Raw genomic sequence first — 21280 nt, 5'->3', positions numbered from 1 at the left:
ACAAAGAAGCTTTGAAATAACCAGTCAGAGACGCTAAACAATTTTTTGAGGTAGAAACTAGGTTCGAATTTGTCCACAAAAAATGTAGGGCAGGAATTTGGTTCTGGTTTCGAACATTTATCATCCAAAGTTATATTATATGGACTATCACTACATTTCTAGTGAACTTTTAACCTTCCAAAGCTGTTGGGGTTAATATGACCCGAAGCGCAAATTTTAATCCTCATAATCATCATTCTAATAAACTGAAGAACTGAGATTTTTGAGAGACAAAGTATGTTCTATAAAAATGATCATCAAATTTACGAAAAAAATCAAAATTTGAGTTTTGAAAATTGGTTCATTAACAAAAGAGATACACCGTAGAAAAGTAAAAGTTGAATTCGGATATTTAAGTAAGTTTTTTTTCTACCGGAAGATCTGATATAGCGGTCATAACTTACATTGGACCTCAACATATTTATACATCGTTGGGAAGATTAATTCTGGACAATTTCAAAAATCGATAGAGCACTTAAATATAACAAAGCTGTAAAAAGTTCTAAATATTTTAAAATAAAATTGTTTGTAACTTCATTCAATCGGAACCAATTTCTGATAACTTGGTAAAACATATCGACTTTTTGTTGAAACGTTCAAAAACTAGAATAAATTACCTACACAATGAATCTAAAATCAATAAAATAGGTCAGCATTTGCGGACAGGGGATCGCCAACTACCTACAGATGAAACTTCCCCGAAGCGAATATTTTACGAACAGCTTTGGAGGGTTAATGAAAAAAAAAGTTTTCCCTTACTAAAGCTTATACAAAATTCAAATTCTGTGCCCTAAATCAGGCATGGCAGAATCGCTTTTGAAATTTACAGAGATTTTTTTGGCAGTGGTAAAAATCAAATAAAAATTTTGAAAGGTTTGAAATTTTTGAATTTGAAATTTTCCATACAAAGCTTGCAGCGGCTAATAGTTGCATCATGATTTGAATTTCATTAGAGCTTGACTGATGAATAATCGTTATGATACCTTTCAACATTTTAAACTGAACTGAATCAGTAGTTTTTGTTGTTTTTGGTTGACCTGTTTAAAAGTGTACTAATTCCGAGGATTGATGGAATCATTGTTTCGAAACTAATATTCGTTTTCACATTCAAGTACTTGGGATTAGACAATGATTCTTCGAACGAACTCGAATCGTTCAGCTTAGCTTCTAGGTTGGATAAACCTGTTAAGGGAAGGTCAATTAATACCTATCTGTTTAGATTCGATGAAAGCTTTAAATTTTCAAAAAATATATCGATTTTCAGTCCGTTTTATTTTCATAACGATACCAATGGAGGTACCAATAAATGCTGTATTGGAGGGTTACATCAAAAGTTAAACTTCTAGCACGTATCGAAAGGTTAAATTCCGACACAACCGATGTAAACCCAACCAAATAACCTTTGAGCAGAGAAAGCCAGCAGTGGTTTTCTCTTGCCAGACATTTCTGAATTTCAAGCTAGGGAGTTAGGATACCAATTTTGCCGGAAGCAAACTGACGATGACGATCATTCTATGGGAAGCACCGATGAGTGAAGGAATATCTCGAAAAGCGTTGTAAATTTTCCATTTCCATCGCTTCTTGTTCTAGGTGCAATAGCATCAGGTTTTGGGGCTGATGAATGATGATGGTGGTTATTTTACTATTCATGCCAGTAGTTTAATAGCGAATGGAGGAAAGCTCCAACCAAATACACGGTTTCTGCTGAGTTTGAAAACAAGTGACTAGAATGCGTCCTGGCGAGAGTTTTATTACCATCGCAATGGGGTGTTCTACGAAAATTCTTACCTCTTATTCTACTTTTCACTTTAGTAAGCATCTCTATATACAACCCAATCAGCACTCTATATCCTCGAAACTTTTGCACAGCAGTGTACTTACTACGTACAGACGTTGTTATCGTAACTCATGAGGGGAACAAGCGCAATCTACCTCCTTCTACCAGAGAACCCAAGCAACATTTTCTTGATCCCGTATTAGTTAACATAGGCAAACAGGCGGCTGGTTGGCGAGAAAGCTCATTTTCAAACTAAGCACAAATTCCAGCATGCATGCATGCATGCTTGCTTTCTACAGAACCAGCTGAATGATAAAAGTTTAATACCTTCTCTACACCTACAACCGGAAACCGGCAAAGAGTACACTTACCTGAGCTTCGGCGACGTCCGGTTGCTTCCCAGTAAAGATCGGACCCATTGGAAGTGGCTATTTTCCGGACATTTCAACGGGACCATGCAGTAGTGAAGAGGATGATGGGTGGGTCAGAAATGTGGGGTGGTGGGTGCCGGGTGCATAATAACATTATGATGCAAACGTGAGAAATTATACACATTGTGTTTCCGCAGATAGGTGGTCCACACATGGGAGAATTTCCGGCAACACAAACACAGTAGCAGAAACAAACAAACGTTTTGGGGTAAGGTGCAACGGGAAAATATGGGAAAAGATGTGTGGAAGAAATAAACAACATGAGGACTTATTAACATTGTTTGAAAAAAAAAAATAAAACTATGAAGTAAAATACCGTGCAGGAATGATACTGCTGACAAGATATTATAAGAGCACTCTATTTGAAGTTTATTTCAATAACCGAACCACACTGTGCTACTAATATGTTGGTGGATTATTTTTTAATGAGAGTCAATATTTGTACTCGTGTACCGCGTAAACCGAAAACAAAGTAGCCATATCTTTCTAGACACCTACGCAAACTAATTTTGTTTTTTTTTGCCTTTCTTTCAGAAAGGTATAGTTATCGGTCGATTTGGGAGATCATTAATTATGGGTCTTAGATATACCTTCATAGGTACCTATCGAATCAGCTCGACGAGTTCAGACGATGTCAGAGTATTTGTGTGTATTATTGTGGTTTTTTGTAAACTTTGTTCCACACGTTTTTGCAAAACTGAGCAGTACAATCAAAATGATTTTTATCTTAAAAAAAAAGATTTTTCCCCTCTTCAATGTATAAAAGGAATAAAAAAAAACAAAATAGTTTGAAAAAATAAATTTCATACAAATTATCATAAAATAATAACTCCAAAAAACGTATCCAGTTGGCTTGCCAGCAACATCCAGCAATCACTAATCAAGATTATCGTATATATGACGTCAAATTATACATGACGTCATATACACGATGGGCGCGCTCGCTGTGTATAGGTGTAAAAATAACAATCCCCACTCCCACTCATGATGTCATCATGACGACAAAACGAGTGGGAGGAAGGATTAGGAGGAATGAGTAAAATTTCTAGCAATAATTTAAATTTAATTTTTTATACCAGTTCTGTATTAACCGAACCGGTTTCAAAAATTTTGGAGCCGAAGCTCCAAACCATATAATGTTCATATGGATTTTCATAAAGGGGTACAACCCCGAGCTTGCCATATTCAATCGATGGGCCTTACACCCTACATCGCATTCTTCTGCAGCGATGGCGAGCTTCGATACTACGACGAAAGCGGGAATCAGATAATTTGGTAGTAAGTTTGTTAAAAGGCGAACGCGCCAAATGTAAACAAACCTAGCGTAACATTTCATAAGGGCGAAACTATCAGTTAGCTCAGAACAAAAAAAAAACGCTTTTGAAATTTCGGAGCATCTAATCAAATCCTATTTAAAAAATCGACGCTATCTATTGGCCCTACGTGAAAAAAAAATAATTCCATTTTAAATAGGCGTAATTTGACGTTCCAACCTGTTTCAACGAAAATGCATCAACAAAAAGTATCACCCAATTTAATTTTTTCAACTGTTTAAAGTTTGAAGTGATTTTTTTTTTTGTACAGACGCGTTAATTTCAAGCTGTTGAATTCCCTGGACTTTAAAGTATTTCTGATTTTTAACTTAATTTAAAAAAAGTCGGGTCCAATAGTGAGTTTCAGACTTCAGATTAAAATCCAAAAATTCAGATGCAATCCAGTGCTAGACGGGAGTTCAAAGCCGCCAATTGCAACAGTAGTAAAATTCGTCATGAACTTGAAGGAAGAAATTTTGCTTGGAGATGTATTTTTTGGAATCAGTGGCTATATTTAAACAAAAAATAATGTAATCTTCTTCCATGCAATTCAATATAGGTACTGAAGACGCCTCGTACTATGCAACGCAAGAATAGCCTTGGCTGGCCTGTAGTTAATATCGAAAAACATCATTTAAATATCATTTGAAACAAAAGGTTATCAATGGTTAAACTGATTAAACTACTTTATTTAAGATTTGTTTGGTGTTCTCATCGTTTAACAATATATTTAGTTATAATTTGGATATTTTTTTAAATCAGGACATTTATGGGCCATTTTTCAGAAACCAGGACAATTCAAGCGTTTTTCTAAAATCAGAACGGCCTCTCGAAAATCAGGACAAATCCTGAAAAATCAGGACACCTGACACCCATAGTTATACTTGTACGTACATAAGGGGTGCCAGGTGGTTTTGTCATAAATCAGGACTTAACAGTTTTGTTCGTAGTTTTCATAGTTCGATAACAAATTCGATTGTGATTTGAGATTTTTTTTGACAATCAGGACAATTCTGTACATTTTGAAAACAAATTTTCAAAAATCAGGACAATTCTAAAGTTATAGAAAAATCAGGACAACCTCTCGAAAGTCAGGACAAGTCCTGAAAAATCAGAACACCTGGCACCTCTGACGTGCATTACAATTGTTCAGTTGTTATTGTTTCTCTCATGCTCAGAGGTGCCAGGTAACCTGATTTATCAGAATTTGTCCTGATTTTCGAGAGACCGTCCTAATTTTTTTAAAAACTCTCGAGTTGTCCTGTTTGTTTTTTTAAATTGGACCTAAATGTCCTGAATTGTTCTGATTTTTATGAAAACCTCTAACATTTAATCGAATTTGTAGTTAAACTATGAAAAAATCTAATAACTAGAGTTTGTTTTGATTAGGTCGTATGAGCCACCTGACATGTTTCCAGAAAATCGAGGTTGAAGTTTTGCATAATGCTTTCAATTCTAGTATTTTAAGTATCGCTCAGAATTATCTGGAAATTGAATATGCGATACAAAAACATGTTAGAAATATATTAATGTATTCGAAACAAGCATTAGTTTAGTTGTTCGAGAAAACATGCAGATACGACATTTTGCATTACATGTTTGGTACTAACGACGTTTTGCATCTTTGTTAATTTGAAACTTTAACTTTAATTCCATTTGTAATCCACTCCGTTATTTCTTCTTCAGAACTAAATTTAACATTAGCGGTAATAGAAAGTAGCTGCAGCGATACTTCGAGTGCCCGCTCAAAGATGCTTGCGAAATCGGAGCTAAGAGAAGTCCTCTAGGAAACAATCCTGAGCATTGATTGTACATTGCTGGTTACTTTCTGGTGACTTCAATAACCGTTCAAGGAGAGAGGAAAGTGGCCAAAAGCTTATACTTATTTTGGCTGCCCCTGTAGTGGAAAATATAAAGTGAAAATTCGCTCAGTCTAGAAGTAATGTTCATTTAACTTACCAGCAACAAATTGGAAATATTCAGTGCACTGAGATAGCTAAAATCACTCTTTCAAATGGTTTGCGTTAGATAATTTGAAGTTTTAAGCTTTTTGCTCCCGCACTTTCTGCAAAAATGCAAAACGACCGATAAACCACCTTGCCGAACTGTTTATTTTACGTCCTTTTGCATGCACGGCAATGCAGGGCAACGCAAAAGGTCGTTAAAACCAAGTTACACTCAAAAATAAGAAAGTCATCATACGTCTTAAATTGAAATCATTATGCAGAAATTATGCATTGACTTTATGAAACCAAGTTTTTATCCAACATAGAATACATGTTTATCAATCGTTTGCACTCAATAACTCAATTTTGTTTATAATGGTTCATACGACCTAATCAAAACAAACTCTAGATAAGTCTGTTATAAAATTGTTAAACCCTTTTAACAGATGGTTATCTTCGGTTCAGATGATATTTAATTGGTGTTTTTTTCAATATGAACTGCAGGCCAGCCAAAAAGCTGCGTACTGCTCTTGCATAAATCAAGGCGTTTACAGCACCTGTATTGTGCCTTTAATAATGCAATTTAAGCAGAACTGTTTATTATTTTCATGAACGAAGAGGTGTCCTGAAAAATCCTGATTTTTAGCTTCGCGTTGTCCTGATTTTTGACCAAACCACCTAGCTTGTGCTAAGCTTGAAGATAATTCCCTCTATATTAAGGATAACTGGATGCTAGGTATACTATTCCGTTCCTTGCATATGCATTAGTAAGCCAATCAAAAACCCGATTTAATACACTTAACAGTGAATTGTAGCCTTTCTTACAGTCTATAAATTATATTTGGATACATATGACACAAAATAATAAATTAATGATAGTTTTATAAATTCCGAGTTATGATTAAAGTATTTCGAACGTAGTAAATCCTAAATGAATTTAAGAAATTGAGATTCAAAATTTTTTATAGGATGAAGGTATATTGAAATAATTATAATTTTCACATAAATAACATGATTGTAAACTAATTGAATATTTTTGAATGATTGAATTCTGGAGTATCTTGTATGATCCCGTTTCTATGACATTATGATATTTGAATTAATTCATAGGAAATCGACATTTGCAACGGCAAGTGGAACTGAATATGCATAAACTTATACTCGTAAATATTTAATTGTCAGGATACTACTAGATGAGTTGATCCTAGTATCTCATTACTTTTTTTCCAATAAGATTCTATTTCCCCTACTCAGCATGAGAACAGATCGGTTTCAATTTTAGGAAAGGGCGAATGCTGTTTCGAGAAAATTGCGTTTTAAGTTTGACTTCTCCATAAGCTAGGTCTAAGAATGTACTTTTCACCCAGCTAATAACTCCATTTGTTTGCATTTATCGCCCTTTTGAGCCCCCATACGCCCTTTTGAAAAATCGAACCGAGATGTTAAAAATAAATGGAAAAACACGTTGCATATTAAAGGCGGTTTTCTCTTCACACCACGAGCTTTTAGCGACGCTTGTGTGTATATTTATTTCGCCTTTAGTTATGCATGTAAAGAGATACTTAAGGACCGTTCTAAAACAGGTAATTGAATTTGAATATTAACTCAATCGACCAAATTTATTCAAATATGACGAAATTGAAAACTTTTTCTTTTTCAAAAATAAATAAATTTCCATTTATTTATTTTGAAAAAGAAAAAATGATCAAAGCGACATAATCGACAAAAATTAAAACTATACTCTTCATTTTTAGACCTTTTCAATTTTATAGATAAAAGATCATAATGTCATAGAAACGGGATCATTCAAGATATTCCAGAATTCAATCATTCAAAAATATTCAATTAGTTTACAATTATGTTATTATTTATGTGAAAATTATAATTATTTCAAAATACTTTTATCCTATAAAAATGTTGAACCTTAATTTCTTAAATTCATTTAGGATTTACTACGTTCGAAATACTTTAATCATTACTCAGAATTTATAAATCTATCATATAATTATTATTTTGTGTCATATGTATCCAAATATAACTTATGGACTGTAAGAAAGGCTACAATCCACTGTTAAAAACTGCTTAGTTGAGGTTAAGCATTTTTTGGTCGTTGCACCCTTTACTGCTACACAGTATCAGATCATCTTGATGATCTTGGAGAGATTTTTCAATTGAAAAATTGAGTTCTTGCAGATGACACTAGGGAACAGCATTTTTGGTGCCTTTGTTTCAATAATTGATTTTGGAAAATTTTGGCATCCTGAATTCGAATCACTTGTCAGAATTTATCTATAAGCCCTTGTTTCAGTGATATGGCGTGTGGACATTTTGAAATCGATCGATTTTGAGTAAAATCAATTATTGATAACTGATGAACCAACAATCCTATACGAAGAACAAAAACTGATTTAAAATATATTTTTTACCTTCCATTCAATTGTGGATTCAGATTTTATAGATATTATAGATTCAGAGATATATCGCTATAAAATAATTAGAATAAGAATCTTCAATTTTTAGAATTTTAAATAGATAACATTACAACTATTTCTGGTATTGCTTATAAAAGTCTTCGATTGTTTGATATTAAAGATTTCAATTCTTTTAAGAACTTTGTTGAAGACTGCAAAACGTATGGAGTTATAATTTATAAAATATCTAAGTTTCAGTACAGGTTGAAATTTCTTAAAAATATCGTCAAAATTGCCGTATTTTCAAATTTGAAAAAAAAAAAACAATAACAAAACTTCAATAACTTTTTTCTAAGAAGTCAAAATTACTCGCAATCTTGAGCAAAGTTGATCATTGAAATTGACAGACAGACAGACATAGAGACAAACATTTATTTTAATACAGTGAGCGAAATTAGAATAGCACCACTATGTGTTTTGCTTGTTAAAATATGAATGATTGAAAATTACGAAAATTTTCTTCCACGGTTTGTTCTGAATTGCGTAACGGATAAATCAAGCATAAGTTTACTTTTTTTGGACGTAGCAATTGGCGTTAAGGACCAAAAATGTGAAAAAAGGGTGCGAAATAAGAATAGAACCACTTGAGTTTTTCAACAAAAACAAGATTATTTTTAAAAATCTACTGTGTAAAAGTGAATAATAATGCTTCTACGAATTATTTGAATAGATAACTGCATTTCGAGGAGTTTTCCAGAATTCCAAAGGTTTTCAAAGGTATTAAAAGGGGGTTTTAAGAGATGCTCTTTTAGCTTTAAGGAATTTGATGTTTGAGCTTTAAAATTTTATCAAACTGCTTTATTTCTTCATTAATATTCATAAGTAAGATGCAAAATGATGAAACATAACTTAAAGGCTGAGTTTAAATCCAAAAAGCAGGTTGGAATTCAAAAATACTAATGTTTTTAATAGTCAAACACTATTTCTCTATTTTTAAGTCATAGATGGCAGCACTATCTTGCCATTTGACCAAATTCATGCCCATTTTCGAATATACGGGATTAATTAAGGAGTGCTGGATGATTTTGGTCAAGAAATAAATACAATTACCTTGTGAACGCTTTGGAAATTCAAAGATAACTAAATCCAAAAAAAAGAATTGCATAAAGGTCACTAAAAGTGAATTTTTTGGACCGATTATAAGAATAAAGTTATAGTTTGCGATGGAACTTGATGAACCAGACGGCTAGCAGTATTCTTGGTATTATTTGCAATTGAATCGTAAGTTGAGATGAGCAGGAATTTTGGCGGTTGTACATTTTTGTGCTGGTGATTCTTTTGCTAATCCGGAAAGGTTTCTGCAGCGTGAACTTCCACAAAACTGTGATGCGAAAATACCTCAAAATGATGAATATGGGCCTAAATAAACCTGGAAAATCAATATTGAGACTAAATTTGGTTTTAACTGCAAGATAGTGCTGCCATCTACGACTTGAAACTGGAAAGTGTGGTTTACTTAACAAAATCAAAGTTTTTTATTTCCAACCTATTTTTTTCTGATTCAAAGTTAATCCCGAATGTTTGTTTCATCATTTCACGTCATTTTAATGAAGAAAGTAAGTAGTTTGGAAAAGAATTACAGCTCAAATATCAAATTCCTTAACGCTAGAGGAGCATCTCTTAAAACCTCCTTTTAATACCTTTGAAAACCTTTGGAATTCTGGAAAACTCTTTAAAATGCAGTTATCTATTCAAATAATTCGTAGAAGCATTATTATTCACTTTTACTCAGTAGATTTTTAAAAATAATCTTGTTTTTGTTGAAAAACTCAAGTGGTGCTATTCTTATTTCGCACCCTTTTTTCACATTTTTGGTCCTCAACGCCAATTGCTACGTCCAAAAAAAGTAAACTTATGCTTGATTTATCCGTTAAGCAATTCAAAACAAACTGTGGAAGAAAATTTTCGTAATATTCAATCATTCATATTTTTACAAGCAAAACACATAGTGGTGCTATTCTAATTTCGCTCACTGTATAAGGAGTGTATTCGAAAAAAAATATTTTGTGAATAACTTCTGCATGCATGAATGGAAATTGATGAAATTTTTCAGTGAAGCTACCTTCTAGTTTAATATTTACATATGCCAATCGTTATAACGTTCTGTCAAGTGTTTGTTAACGTCCAATACAGAGGATCATTGACTACATTTTTTTGGGCAGGATGGCGAAAAATTCAGGATAGTCCCAGTGGGAGACCCAAAATCAGCTGGGAATCAACTATTCTACCAAAGTTGTCTACCAAATTCTACCAAAGTCGTCTGTGGAGTCCTGGAGGATCTAATGGTAAGCTAATTCATTCCAAATTTACACTATTCAAGAAGTGAAGATGAATGATTCCATGAAGGTAAGGAATGTTAGAGGTTTTATCAAGCGCAAACCTAAAATTTCGATTGGGAAGTGATAAAAAAAATTGTTTGACTTTCTCGTCCTGTTGACTAATAAACAGGCCTGACTTCATTTCTGTAAGGTAAAAAAGCTGCCCACCGTTGAAAGATACAAAATACGGTGGTCAAATCGTGCGCAAATTATTGGAACCGCTAGAGATATTTTGGAAAATGAAGAAATAGACAGCAAAACGAATAGCACCTGGCAGGTTTCTATCCAAAAAGCACTTGAAGTGGCTTTAAATTTGTGGAAGCTGTAAATCAGCCAGTATTATCTGCATAACTATTGACACAATGAATGACTAAATATACAAAGAAAGCTGCCTCCGAATTCGACCTTTTTCGTTAAATGGAAGTGTTATGAAAGTCCTACAAATGTAATTCTGTGTTTTGATTGGATCTGGAAAGGTGTAATAGCTCGAAAACAGATATGGAGTAATAACAAGTTAAATATTTTTTTTTTGTACCGAAGGAGGACAATTTGCTTAATTTTCCATAACTTCGATCAAATTTCCATACATGCTTTCAAAAGTTATTCACAAAACAAAGTGTTGCATTTTTTCGAATACATTCCTTATATAGATGATGTAGCAGAAAACTATGCATTTGAAAAAAAGTAAGAAAAAAACACTTCAAAAATTATCGATATCGATACTATTTTACATAATTTTTCTAACATAGCTACTCTTTTTTTTCTTTCTAAAATCATTTTATTACATCAAGTCTCATTCTTAAACCAATTTGATTAAATTTGAATGAAAATTCTTTTAAATGGAATTAAGGAGAGATCGACTGGATAATTTGATGCGATTGTTTTTTGGCAGTTCAGTCAATAAATTTCGAACACGATTTTTCGATTATTCCGACGTTTCGATCCGAATAATTCCCTGAAGATGATGCTTAACAGCATCGAAACGTCGGAATGATCGAAAAATCGTTTTCGAAATTTATTGACTGAACTGCCGAATAACAATCGCAATCTAGCAAATTTGTAACATTTTATGTTCGATACTATTGAGAGCTCCTCTTATGAAAAGCAAGAAGTATCATTCAATAAGTTGATTCATCATAAGATTCAGGAAACTTTTTATTTTACGTTCATTTTCACTTCCCTCTACAAAAAAGGATGTTTCAAATTTGATAGTAATATGAACCTTGAACGTTGCATTGCTCAAAATTTATCAACAAACATTTTACTATTTGTATACGAATCTCCCTTTTTCAAAGCTGTATAGCAAATTGAAAGAACATCACTTTCATACGCATCATCATTCCATATGATGCGTTGTTCATTTTAATAGTTTCCGTTCCTTTAGAAAACAGACAGACAAATAATTTTGTTTTTCTAGGTTCAGACACAACTCAGAATTCAGACTTTTAAAGAGCAGAAAGAAGAAATCCGTTTTCAAAGTGCAGAAAAAAATTATTTCCGAACTTAAAAAATATTGTATTTAAATGTCCTTTTTTTTTAATTCAGTTCTTCTAGACTCAAAACACACAATTTTTCAAATACGGTGGGCAGTATTAAAGAGCAAAAATGTTAAACTTGGACTTATGTGGAGCAGTTTCTAGGCTCTATGAGACTGAATGTTCAGATTTAAGACGCTTTTCTGAATCCAAAATTCCTTTTAAATGCCATGAGGGAATCGTAATTTCAAGATGCTTCTATCTGCAAATATTAAACGAAAAGTAGCTCAAATAATATCTTGTCATACACTACAACTTAACAGTATAAAAAATAACATTGACCACTACTTACTTGACGTCTTCCGGTCCTGGGACGTACGATTGCTCCGAAATCCGGAATCCGGTGATATGGATGATCTCCATGTTCGTTCGAAAACAAGATCGGTCTCGCTTTCTTCGTCCACATCTGAATCATCCAAATCCAAATCACGGTGACAACGGGCAAAGTTGATGATGATGGTGATGATGTTGGACGATCACAAAAATACATACCAGATACGAAGGGGATGATGATAGTGTCATTCGGACACACCCACGATTCCATTCGGGAGGGCCCCCAATCGCGTGGGATCAATCCGATTGATTCCGATATCGGTGTTTACGATTGCCAGGTGTGTGCGATATCGATTCAGGTGAGGCGATTTCGGAATGCGAAATGTAGCGCAGTTTCAAATCAGGTGGGATGCGGGTGTTGTGGGTGTTTATGTGCGAGGTTTTTTTTACAGTGTGCACAATGGGACCAGGAACAAACCGGGGATGATGTGCAGAGGTAGAACAAATAGATAGAGGGGGGAAAAAGAAAACAAACAAACAAACAAAACATTTATACAAAAACTACACACATGCTACAAAAAAACAGTAAAAAATAAAAATGGAAACAAAACTACAAAACCATCAATCAACATAACGCAATGAAGCTCTACATACTCTACATACTATACATCTACGAACACAGACATAAAATAAACTTATTTTCATATATCACCGTTTATTGGGACAGGAGCTCATTTTTGAAAAAAGTCATGTAGTAGAAATACAATAAAATTAACCTTGTCCTGGCTATACTTCATCAATAAACAATTGTGTAAAAAGATCCCATTACACAGAGTGCTTCATTAATAATGCATTTCGGAAATTAAAAATATCATCCAGCAGAGCTAAGGAGGAAATCTCTAAAGGAGCCGAGTTTCTTCAATTTCCAAGTCGTCCAGCAGTTGGGTCCAGCAGCCAATCGATTGAAAAGCAGCCGACCGGTGGTGGTCCGGCAAAAGAGAAAGTTTCCTTATTTGATTTTTGTTTTCCAACAACTTTTCCCGGTCAGCTCTACCGAAACAAATCAAATACTTTGGAATCGTTTCTGGTATAGTCATGTTGGATGCTTTTCCCGTCTGTTGGCTACCTTACTTCAAAAGAATGATTTATTCTGTCAAATGTTTCGACTTTGAGTTTGTTTGATCACTTTTGAGTGTGTTTGTATCCCACCGGAATAGTTCCGGAAACGTATTCGTTCACCCCTAAAGCCCTGAACGATTTGCTTCCTTGGGAAAATTTAATTCGGAAGACATTAGTAGGGCCCAGTTCGAATCCGAAAGGGAAATTTTTTCCATCTCTGAACGTACGATAAGCTAAGAATCAAAATCTATCACAAGAAGTGAGTTTTTAACATAAAAGGATATCGGAATTCCCAGAGGCAATGCATGTTCTTTGACAAATTTATCCATAAAATGATTTTTTCTGTGGGTAAAAAATCTCTGGAAAAATATAATGGTACAAAAGGTTTATATTTAAAACAATAAATCCCAAATTTTATACTCGAAAGAACAACCTGTCAATTGAAAACCCTCCCATGAAGAATTGGGAATAATGTTTCAGAAATTTTAGCATTGGTAAACTAGCGAAAGGAAAACAACTTTAGTTTTCGGATAGAAAATAATTTTTAGCGAACTGTTAGTTTTCTTTCGTTAATTATGCCGAAACAAAATTTAACTCCTCCTTTTGTCACTCGGAGTTGGGACAAAATAACAAGGTTTATTGCATTAGCTTTAAACTTTTAAATAATTTCTGTGAAATTTCTGTAAATTCTGTTCAAAAAACATTCGAAAAATTTATCCGGGGAATTATCTGGTAAATATCAAGTGTTATTGAGATAAAAGAAAATTGTAGAAAGTGATGGAAAACATTGAACATAATTTAAAATTTTCCGGTTTCCGATTTCAGACTTCGATTTGAAATTCGAATTTAAACTCTTCCAACTAATAGAACTGGAGTGTTATACTACAGATTCTTCTATTTTCAAATAATCCTCTGCTGAAGTAAATATCCCACGGTGGCCTATGAATTCTAATTTTTAAATTCCCGGCTTTTTTCCGTGAAATATTTTATGATTTCCCCGATTTAAAAAAAAAACTCAGAAATCTGTTCAGTTTTTTTTACCGAGGAAGTAGCCATTTATTTGTTTGCTGGGATATTTTACAAAAAAAAAATAAAATATCAACAAATTTAAATTCAAAACTTTAAGAAAATAACTTTAGTAGAAAACAATTTTAGTATCCTGCGAAATCTTGTCGAATATTGTCACCTTGACAAAATATTGCTTTGATATAACGCCATGTGATTTGAAAATTTCAAGTTGAAGTTCCAATGATTTTTTTTATTTATCTCTGCCTTTTCATTTAATTTTACTATTGAGCTCAGGCTTCTGATATTCGAAATATGATCATGAACAATTAATTTCGGATCGAATTACTGATTCATGAATCAAAACAAATTTTCAAATTGGGATTCATAATTTGAATTAAAATTTAAATTTGAACTTCTGATGTTAATAAAAACATAAAATTTGCAATTTTTAATCCAAATCTTCAAAACCGTGCTTGGGGTGAAATTCTTAAAATCAAGATTTTTTGTAATGAATTTCGGAAAATTCATAAACAAGACAAACCAAAACATTTGAGTTTTATTAGAATTTTTTTAAATATACTATTAATTAAATGAAAACTTGAAGTATGTTTTGGATAAAAACGTGTAAGTTGCGTAATTCCAATTCGAAGCAGCCGAATATTATTCAATTTATTTTCATCCTCATTTGTTCAACATATTTATTCGATTTTTTGGTCGCACTCTTTGAAATTGTATTCCGTACATTTGAAATATTTTATTTATATTTCTACTTATTTGGAGTTTTGATTCGGCATAGCGCGTCTTTGATGAAGTTTTGAACATAATAAAATTCTGAACCAGTTGTAAGAAATGTGTTAAGCATCAATCTTAAGTTTAGAAAAAAGAATTCAGGAGAAAAAACTGTCAACATATGAATGCAATGTTTTAAAAACTTTTGATTTCTTCAACTAATATCTTCATCTAGGCTTTCAGGTTTATTTTTGTTTCTCAGGACTCGTAAAGAAAGCTTCACATCTATAGATTTTTTTTTTTTCATTTAAAGCCCATTTTTACTTCTCACACAATATATCCTTATGATAAAAAATAGTTGAACACCAAAAAATTTTTTGCTACGTATCGTTATTTTAAAATATTTTGGAACTAAAACTGGAACACTGAAAATGAAAGCGCTGCTGAGCAAAAAAAAATCGATTTTTCAAAAAAGTTCTCGATTTTTTCCTTATTTTCCTTATGGAATGTAAAGTGTATTCTAGAATGTAAAGCTTCAATATTCAATAGATTTATGTATGTATTATAAAAACGATTTATACAGAATTTTCACGATTCCAGGTTTCTTCTCGGTTTTCCCGGTTCTATTTTCAATTCCCGGTTCACTGGCGACCCTAAAATATCCTGAATTCAGCGTATTATTTTTCAATTGGCCATTCTCAATTTTTTTAAAATCATAATAACATACTCATAGAAAAGGCCGTGCGAACAGGGGGGGGGGGTTTAGGGGATTAACACCCCCCCCCCCCCATGAAGATTTTTTCCAAGTAAAATTTTCAGTTCAAGAAATGAATTTACAGTAGTAACGTGACATTATTTGATCCCAAAAAGTGTTTAAAATTAAATTTTAACAAACATGTCAGAAAATTGGTACTTAGTATTTAGTACTAAATCACTCTTGGCCTAACCCGATCAGGAGAGAAAAATTAAATTATATCAAGATGAGATATTCTGATACTATTTTTTCCTATCTAAATGAGTTATTATTCAGTACTCGTAGGATGTTAAAATATCTCAAATTATATCAAAAAAATTATGCGGTCATAGCTAAATTATATCAATTTTAGATATACTCCTTTCAAGATTATATCTCGATCAGATAGCATAGTTTGATATTGGGCAGAACAAAATCTATCAAAATTATAACTTATCAAGATATGAGTACTACGAGAAAATTTTTTAGTGGGATGTCAATAAACCACATTAATTGCTAAAAACCATGCCCTATTTTTGGATTCCATAAGATTGGATTCAATTTTATGGATCTGTTGAGCGAAACTCATTAATGTACGGTTTGGGCCGTTGACTTCGATGTCCGTGTTTCAGAAAAAGTTGTACGTATATCAAAATAAGATATAATCATTTTATTTTAGGACAATCCGAAAAAAAATCTTGATAATTGAAAATGAGCTCAACCCCATTCAAGTCTGTCAATCAGAATAAGATATAATTCGGATTGGAGAAACTTAAAATCGAAAATTTGAAGTACTTAACTATAACTGAATCATGTGTAAATATCTTGGTGAGATATGTTTGAGTTATTATTTTGATATGCTCTCCTGATCGGGAAGCCATTCCATTCTTCAACACTATATGACTTTCACGAATTGAAACTAATTTTTAATTGTCAATCCGGTATCCAATCTAATAAACTTTTTGTATTGAAATTCAAATATTGACACACAAAAACTCTACCTCGTCTTTGAAGTTGGTTTTTATTAAGAAGGGTGTTTAGGTAGTTTATCCATAATTTCATTAAAAATCACTTTCATTATTAAAAAAAATTGTTTATATCATTACAAATTTTATTCAAGAAACCAATTTTAGTCACAATTTTATTTTGTATTTTTTGTTCTTCAACTCCACATTCAAGGGGATTTTGATAAATTTCACAATGCCACAAAATTCACCTTTTTCTGGGGTGCAATGAATTTGAGAGCTTATTTTGATCAATTTTCGTGCCCTGAAACTTTTGAAAATAGTTTAAAATCATTTAAGAAAATTCTTCACTTTTCTGACAAAACTTTAAAATATTACAAAAAAAAACTAGGATGAAGGTTTGTATCAAATTTCTTCAAGATGCCAGGTAATTTAGACATCTGCGAAAAAAGTTATAAAATCTTACTATTTGTTCACTTTTCCCAATCCTGTAAAATAAAAGAATTTCAACAAATTTTTCAAGAAGTATTAATTAAATTGAATTTCAAATATTTTAATAAGCAAAATCAAACTGTTTTGCAGACTTCAGCAAGTTTGTTATATTAAATTAAATTTATAATTTTTGGTTTCAAACTTTCTTCAGTAATGTTAGAAATACTTGTCGATAAACTGTTGAATTTTTTAGATCATGCTCTAATCATCATTATTATTATCAAAATAATATTTCTAAATGAAAAAAAGTATAATAAACGATTTAAAAATCAGTTTTCTTTACTTTCATATAGATTTGTTGGTTAATCAGTGATCAATAATTGAATAAAGTCAAAACTGATTCACTTTTAATCTTATAAACTTCATATTGTTAAAACGTGAGATAATTTAAAAAAATGTGTCAAAAGATTCGGGTTCAATACACTAAAATCATCCAAACCAATCATTAAAATATAGGGACCAAAAATTTATCTTTTTCATCTTCATTTCAATTTAAGAATAGCTTATTCACTGTTAGTTATATGTGCTAATTTAATCTATCGTCCTTGTTAGTGAAAGTTATAGAAAAGAATAGGTTTAAAAAATTCTTGAGTAGAATTTGAATAGAAGGAATTTCATCACATGTCATCGATGTTTTCTCATGGAACGAATTTTCATTTTCAACATCTGGAAATGTTCTTACTAAAAGAACATTTTTTTTACCGACAAGGGCGATAAATTGAATTTAAATTTTATTTTAATTTTCAAATAAATTAATTTGCATAAATGTTTAAATTAATTTGCGTAAATATTTTTTTTAAAATATTTTCAATAAGCTAGCTTTGTTCTTCAACTCTGCATTTTTATGTTCTTTTTTTTAAATCAATTTCTATTCAATCTCTTGAGTTCAAAATGGATATTTTTTCCTGATTGAAAATTCACATTTCATATCGAGATTAAATATTATTTCAAATTTGAGATCAGACAGAGGAATTATTCAACACTTCAATTGAAAATGATGTAAAGATGTATTTAAATGATAAATAACTTACAATTATTATTATTTTGCTTAAATAACAATTAACAACCAGGATTAATTGCTGAGCATATTTGAAGTTCATTTAATAACAAGGATTTATTTTCTTTTTAAATCTGTTGTTATATTTTATGTATATTATTTCTTTGCACTAGACATAAGAATCTTCCAAAGCTTCAAATTCTGGTTTCGAAATTTTAATTTGCATTCGTTTTCTGTACATCGAAAATATTGACCTCATATCTAGTTCAGAATAAGAACCAATATTCTAAATTATTGTTTAATAACTTACCGGAAATATAATTGATTTGAAACTTTGATATTGATTTATTTTGAATCGTAACAGTAAAGTTCATTACTTGATCAAGTTTGTATTATGGTCACGAGTATGAACATGATTTTAATTTTTTTTCTTTTTTTTGTGTATTTTTGGTATTATTATTATTATTTCCAGCTAAATTTGAATTTTGAAACCCTCCCCCCCCCCCATCCCCCCATAAACGGGTACTTCGCATGGGCCTGCTCATAGATCAAATGCAAATATGTCTATGTTTTTAATCTTATCTTCTTGCAGATTCAATTCATTGAGATTTTCAAGTTTCGTGTTTTCGTGTGCCGAGATCGGAAACTGAATCTAAATGTATTTATTTATTAGGTAAAACTCTGTAGACTGCAATACTTGAAACCATTCAAATTGGTTTTTGTTTAGTATAGAAAATTAAATCAATAATAAATTAAATTCTAGCATAGTTATAGAAGGTAATCAATATTAAATATGATTACTTTTAAAATAAACATTAATTGAATCTTCTATATGTATAGTTAATCTCATAAAATCAATCATAGAAATATAATTGAATCTATTATATTTACAGTTTAATCAATAATTAGTTGATAGTTGAATTTACTATAATTATTGTTGGATGAGCAACATCAATCATACGATTATAGTTGAATCTATTATATTTATAGTTGAATGCATAGCATCAATCATACAACTATAGTTCAAACTATTATATGTATTGTTGAACACAAAATATCCATCAGATAATCTATTGTATATACAGTTGAATTCTTCAGATTTATAGTCGATCGAGAATCAATCAGAAATATAGTTGTATATAAGTGGAATATTGTTGAAAACTTCCTTTTTCCTCCGTGCAGTGTTTCTGGATTGTCTTCAAAATATAGAGGAACTAGGGGTGAAAAAGGCAATTTATCTCTGTTCGTAAGCTTTTGCGGCGTCTGAAACTATGTTCAATCGCTTGTCCGGAGATTTTCACTAAAAGAAATTCTATATTCATAGATTTTGTTCATATAGGATGGAATATATTTACACACTTTTTCCCCATTGTGCGATGGCTTATTTAATCCGGCTTTATTTGTTCGAACGACTATAATAGGTATTTGGAACGATTTGTAACTTAGCAGATTCTCATTACAGCCGTTAGAATTTATTTGATTTATTTTTTTAAAATTTCTATTCTACCAAAAACTGTTTGCATCAACTAACCCGAAAGAAAAGTTAAATGTATAATAAAAAATGGGTATGTTAATTGCCTTTAAGGTAGAAAATTTGGTTAATTTGGCGATTTTGAAACTGTTCGCTGTATGCTAAACGTCTGATAACATTTGCCAAAAAACTATTAAAATTTGAAGACATTGACAAAATAGCGGTCACTTTCGGGTGGCCCATTTTTGACCAGATGACTAAGTTTTGCATTCTGGTTAAAGGAACGGCTTTGTGCTTTCATCTACCATATTAAGCCCAAACGGGCAACCTTTGGAAAGGGGGTCACTTTTCTGCTAACTGGAGTGGCTATCCGTATGGTCATATCGTTCCACGTAAGCTTTCGAAACAGGCACCCGCGTGGGTAGATTCAGCACCCATGTCGGACAGACGGACCCATGAAATACCTAGTAGTTGTTGATTCAATATGCGAATTTCAAATCCCATGACTCATTGGGTCTGCGTTGGGTGGTGCGTTGTTGTAAAAACATGGCGCCAACTGGCCGATGTCCCTATCAGATGACCGTGCCCCATATTCCCGTTCAGATCTGTACGATACAGCTTGGTGTTGCTGTAGATAAATTTGCTAGAAACTAATTTCTTACCTCAGGGCGAAATGATTTGTGTTCCTTTGTTACATGCGCAGCAAATGTTCCCATGTGGTATTAGATCATTACACCCTTTCGATATCGATGGAACAGTTCAGAGTGTTTTGGAAGTTTCAATGCAATGGAATTTCGAATCTATTGACTCTTTGAGTTTTCTTAACATCAAAAGATACATAGGATGTCAAAAACACATTTTCAACAAGGTTTCATTTTTCATAGTAACTGCTCAAAGTTTCAAATACCTAGTCTTCAAACACATGAAAATGTAGCATTCCAATGAAAAATTCAGACTGGGAACCGATTTCCATTAACGATTCTCCCAAAGCCCGCGAGCTTCTAATTACCGGACACGGGCAGCAACATGGCTTACAGCATCCAGCCAGACTCACGCACGCACACGAACTGGGATGAACGTTTTGAGTTACAACGCAAAACCGAGCACCCAGCAGCAGCTTTTGCTTCACCTTCCTTAGCAGAGGATTACTACTAAGTCAGAACGCCGCCGAATGGTTTGAGCCGGAATGGCCCGGATGAATCTAATTTCCGGCCCGAAACGATGTCGGATTGCACGCTGAATATGATCCGTCGATTAATTGTTTTCATTGAAGCGCTTTCACGGTTGATGGGCTCTAATCCTGATATCTTGTCGAATTTTGTGATACGACGACGGATCGTTTTGAGTTTCAATCCAATTCATCTGGGTTACTGTGACTGTAAGGTTGAAAGCTCGGAAAGTTGTTTTATTTTCGATTGAAATTCGATGACAAATATTATTAAAATTTCATTTGCCTTAATTAGGTTGCGAAAAAAAGTATCGGATGAATTGAATCGTAACAAATTTGCGAAACCGGTCACATGCACGACACTTTGAAACGTTGAAATTTAATATGGTTTGGATATCTGGATTCAGAATCGTAAAAACGACGAACTTGGAATCTACACTTAAACAGAAAAAGAAGATTGATTTCAATTCAAAAACGAAACAAACGTTCAGAGTT

At 32.5% G+C, this 21280-nt stretch overlaps 1 protein-coding gene across 2 annotated transcripts in view; it reads right to left on the bottom strand.

The window, feature by feature from the left end:
* LOC129743800 (restin homolog) overlaps positions 1–21280 on the bottom strand; it is a 251176-nt gene that overhangs the window by 38233 nt on the left and 191663 nt on the right. For both annotated transcript variants that reach the window (XM_055735996.1, XM_055735994.1), the window contains exons 5-6: positions 12123–12236; positions 2188–2244 (exon numbers count right to left, since the gene is read on the bottom strand). In XM_055735996.1, coding sequence (XP_055591971.1) covers positions 2188–2244; positions 12123–12236 — 171 coding nt within the window. The remainder of the gene's footprint in view (positions 1–2187; positions 2245–12122; positions 12237–21280) is intronic.

Source organism: Uranotaenia lowii, chromosome 2 (assembly GCF_029784155.1).
Source record: "Uranotaenia lowii strain MFRU-FL chromosome 2, ASM2978415v1, whole genome shotgun sequence".
Taxonomy (NCBI): domain Eukaryota; kingdom Metazoa; phylum Arthropoda; class Insecta; order Diptera; family Culicidae; genus Uranotaenia; species Uranotaenia lowii.
This window is presented reverse-complemented; position numbering and strand designations above follow the sequence as displayed.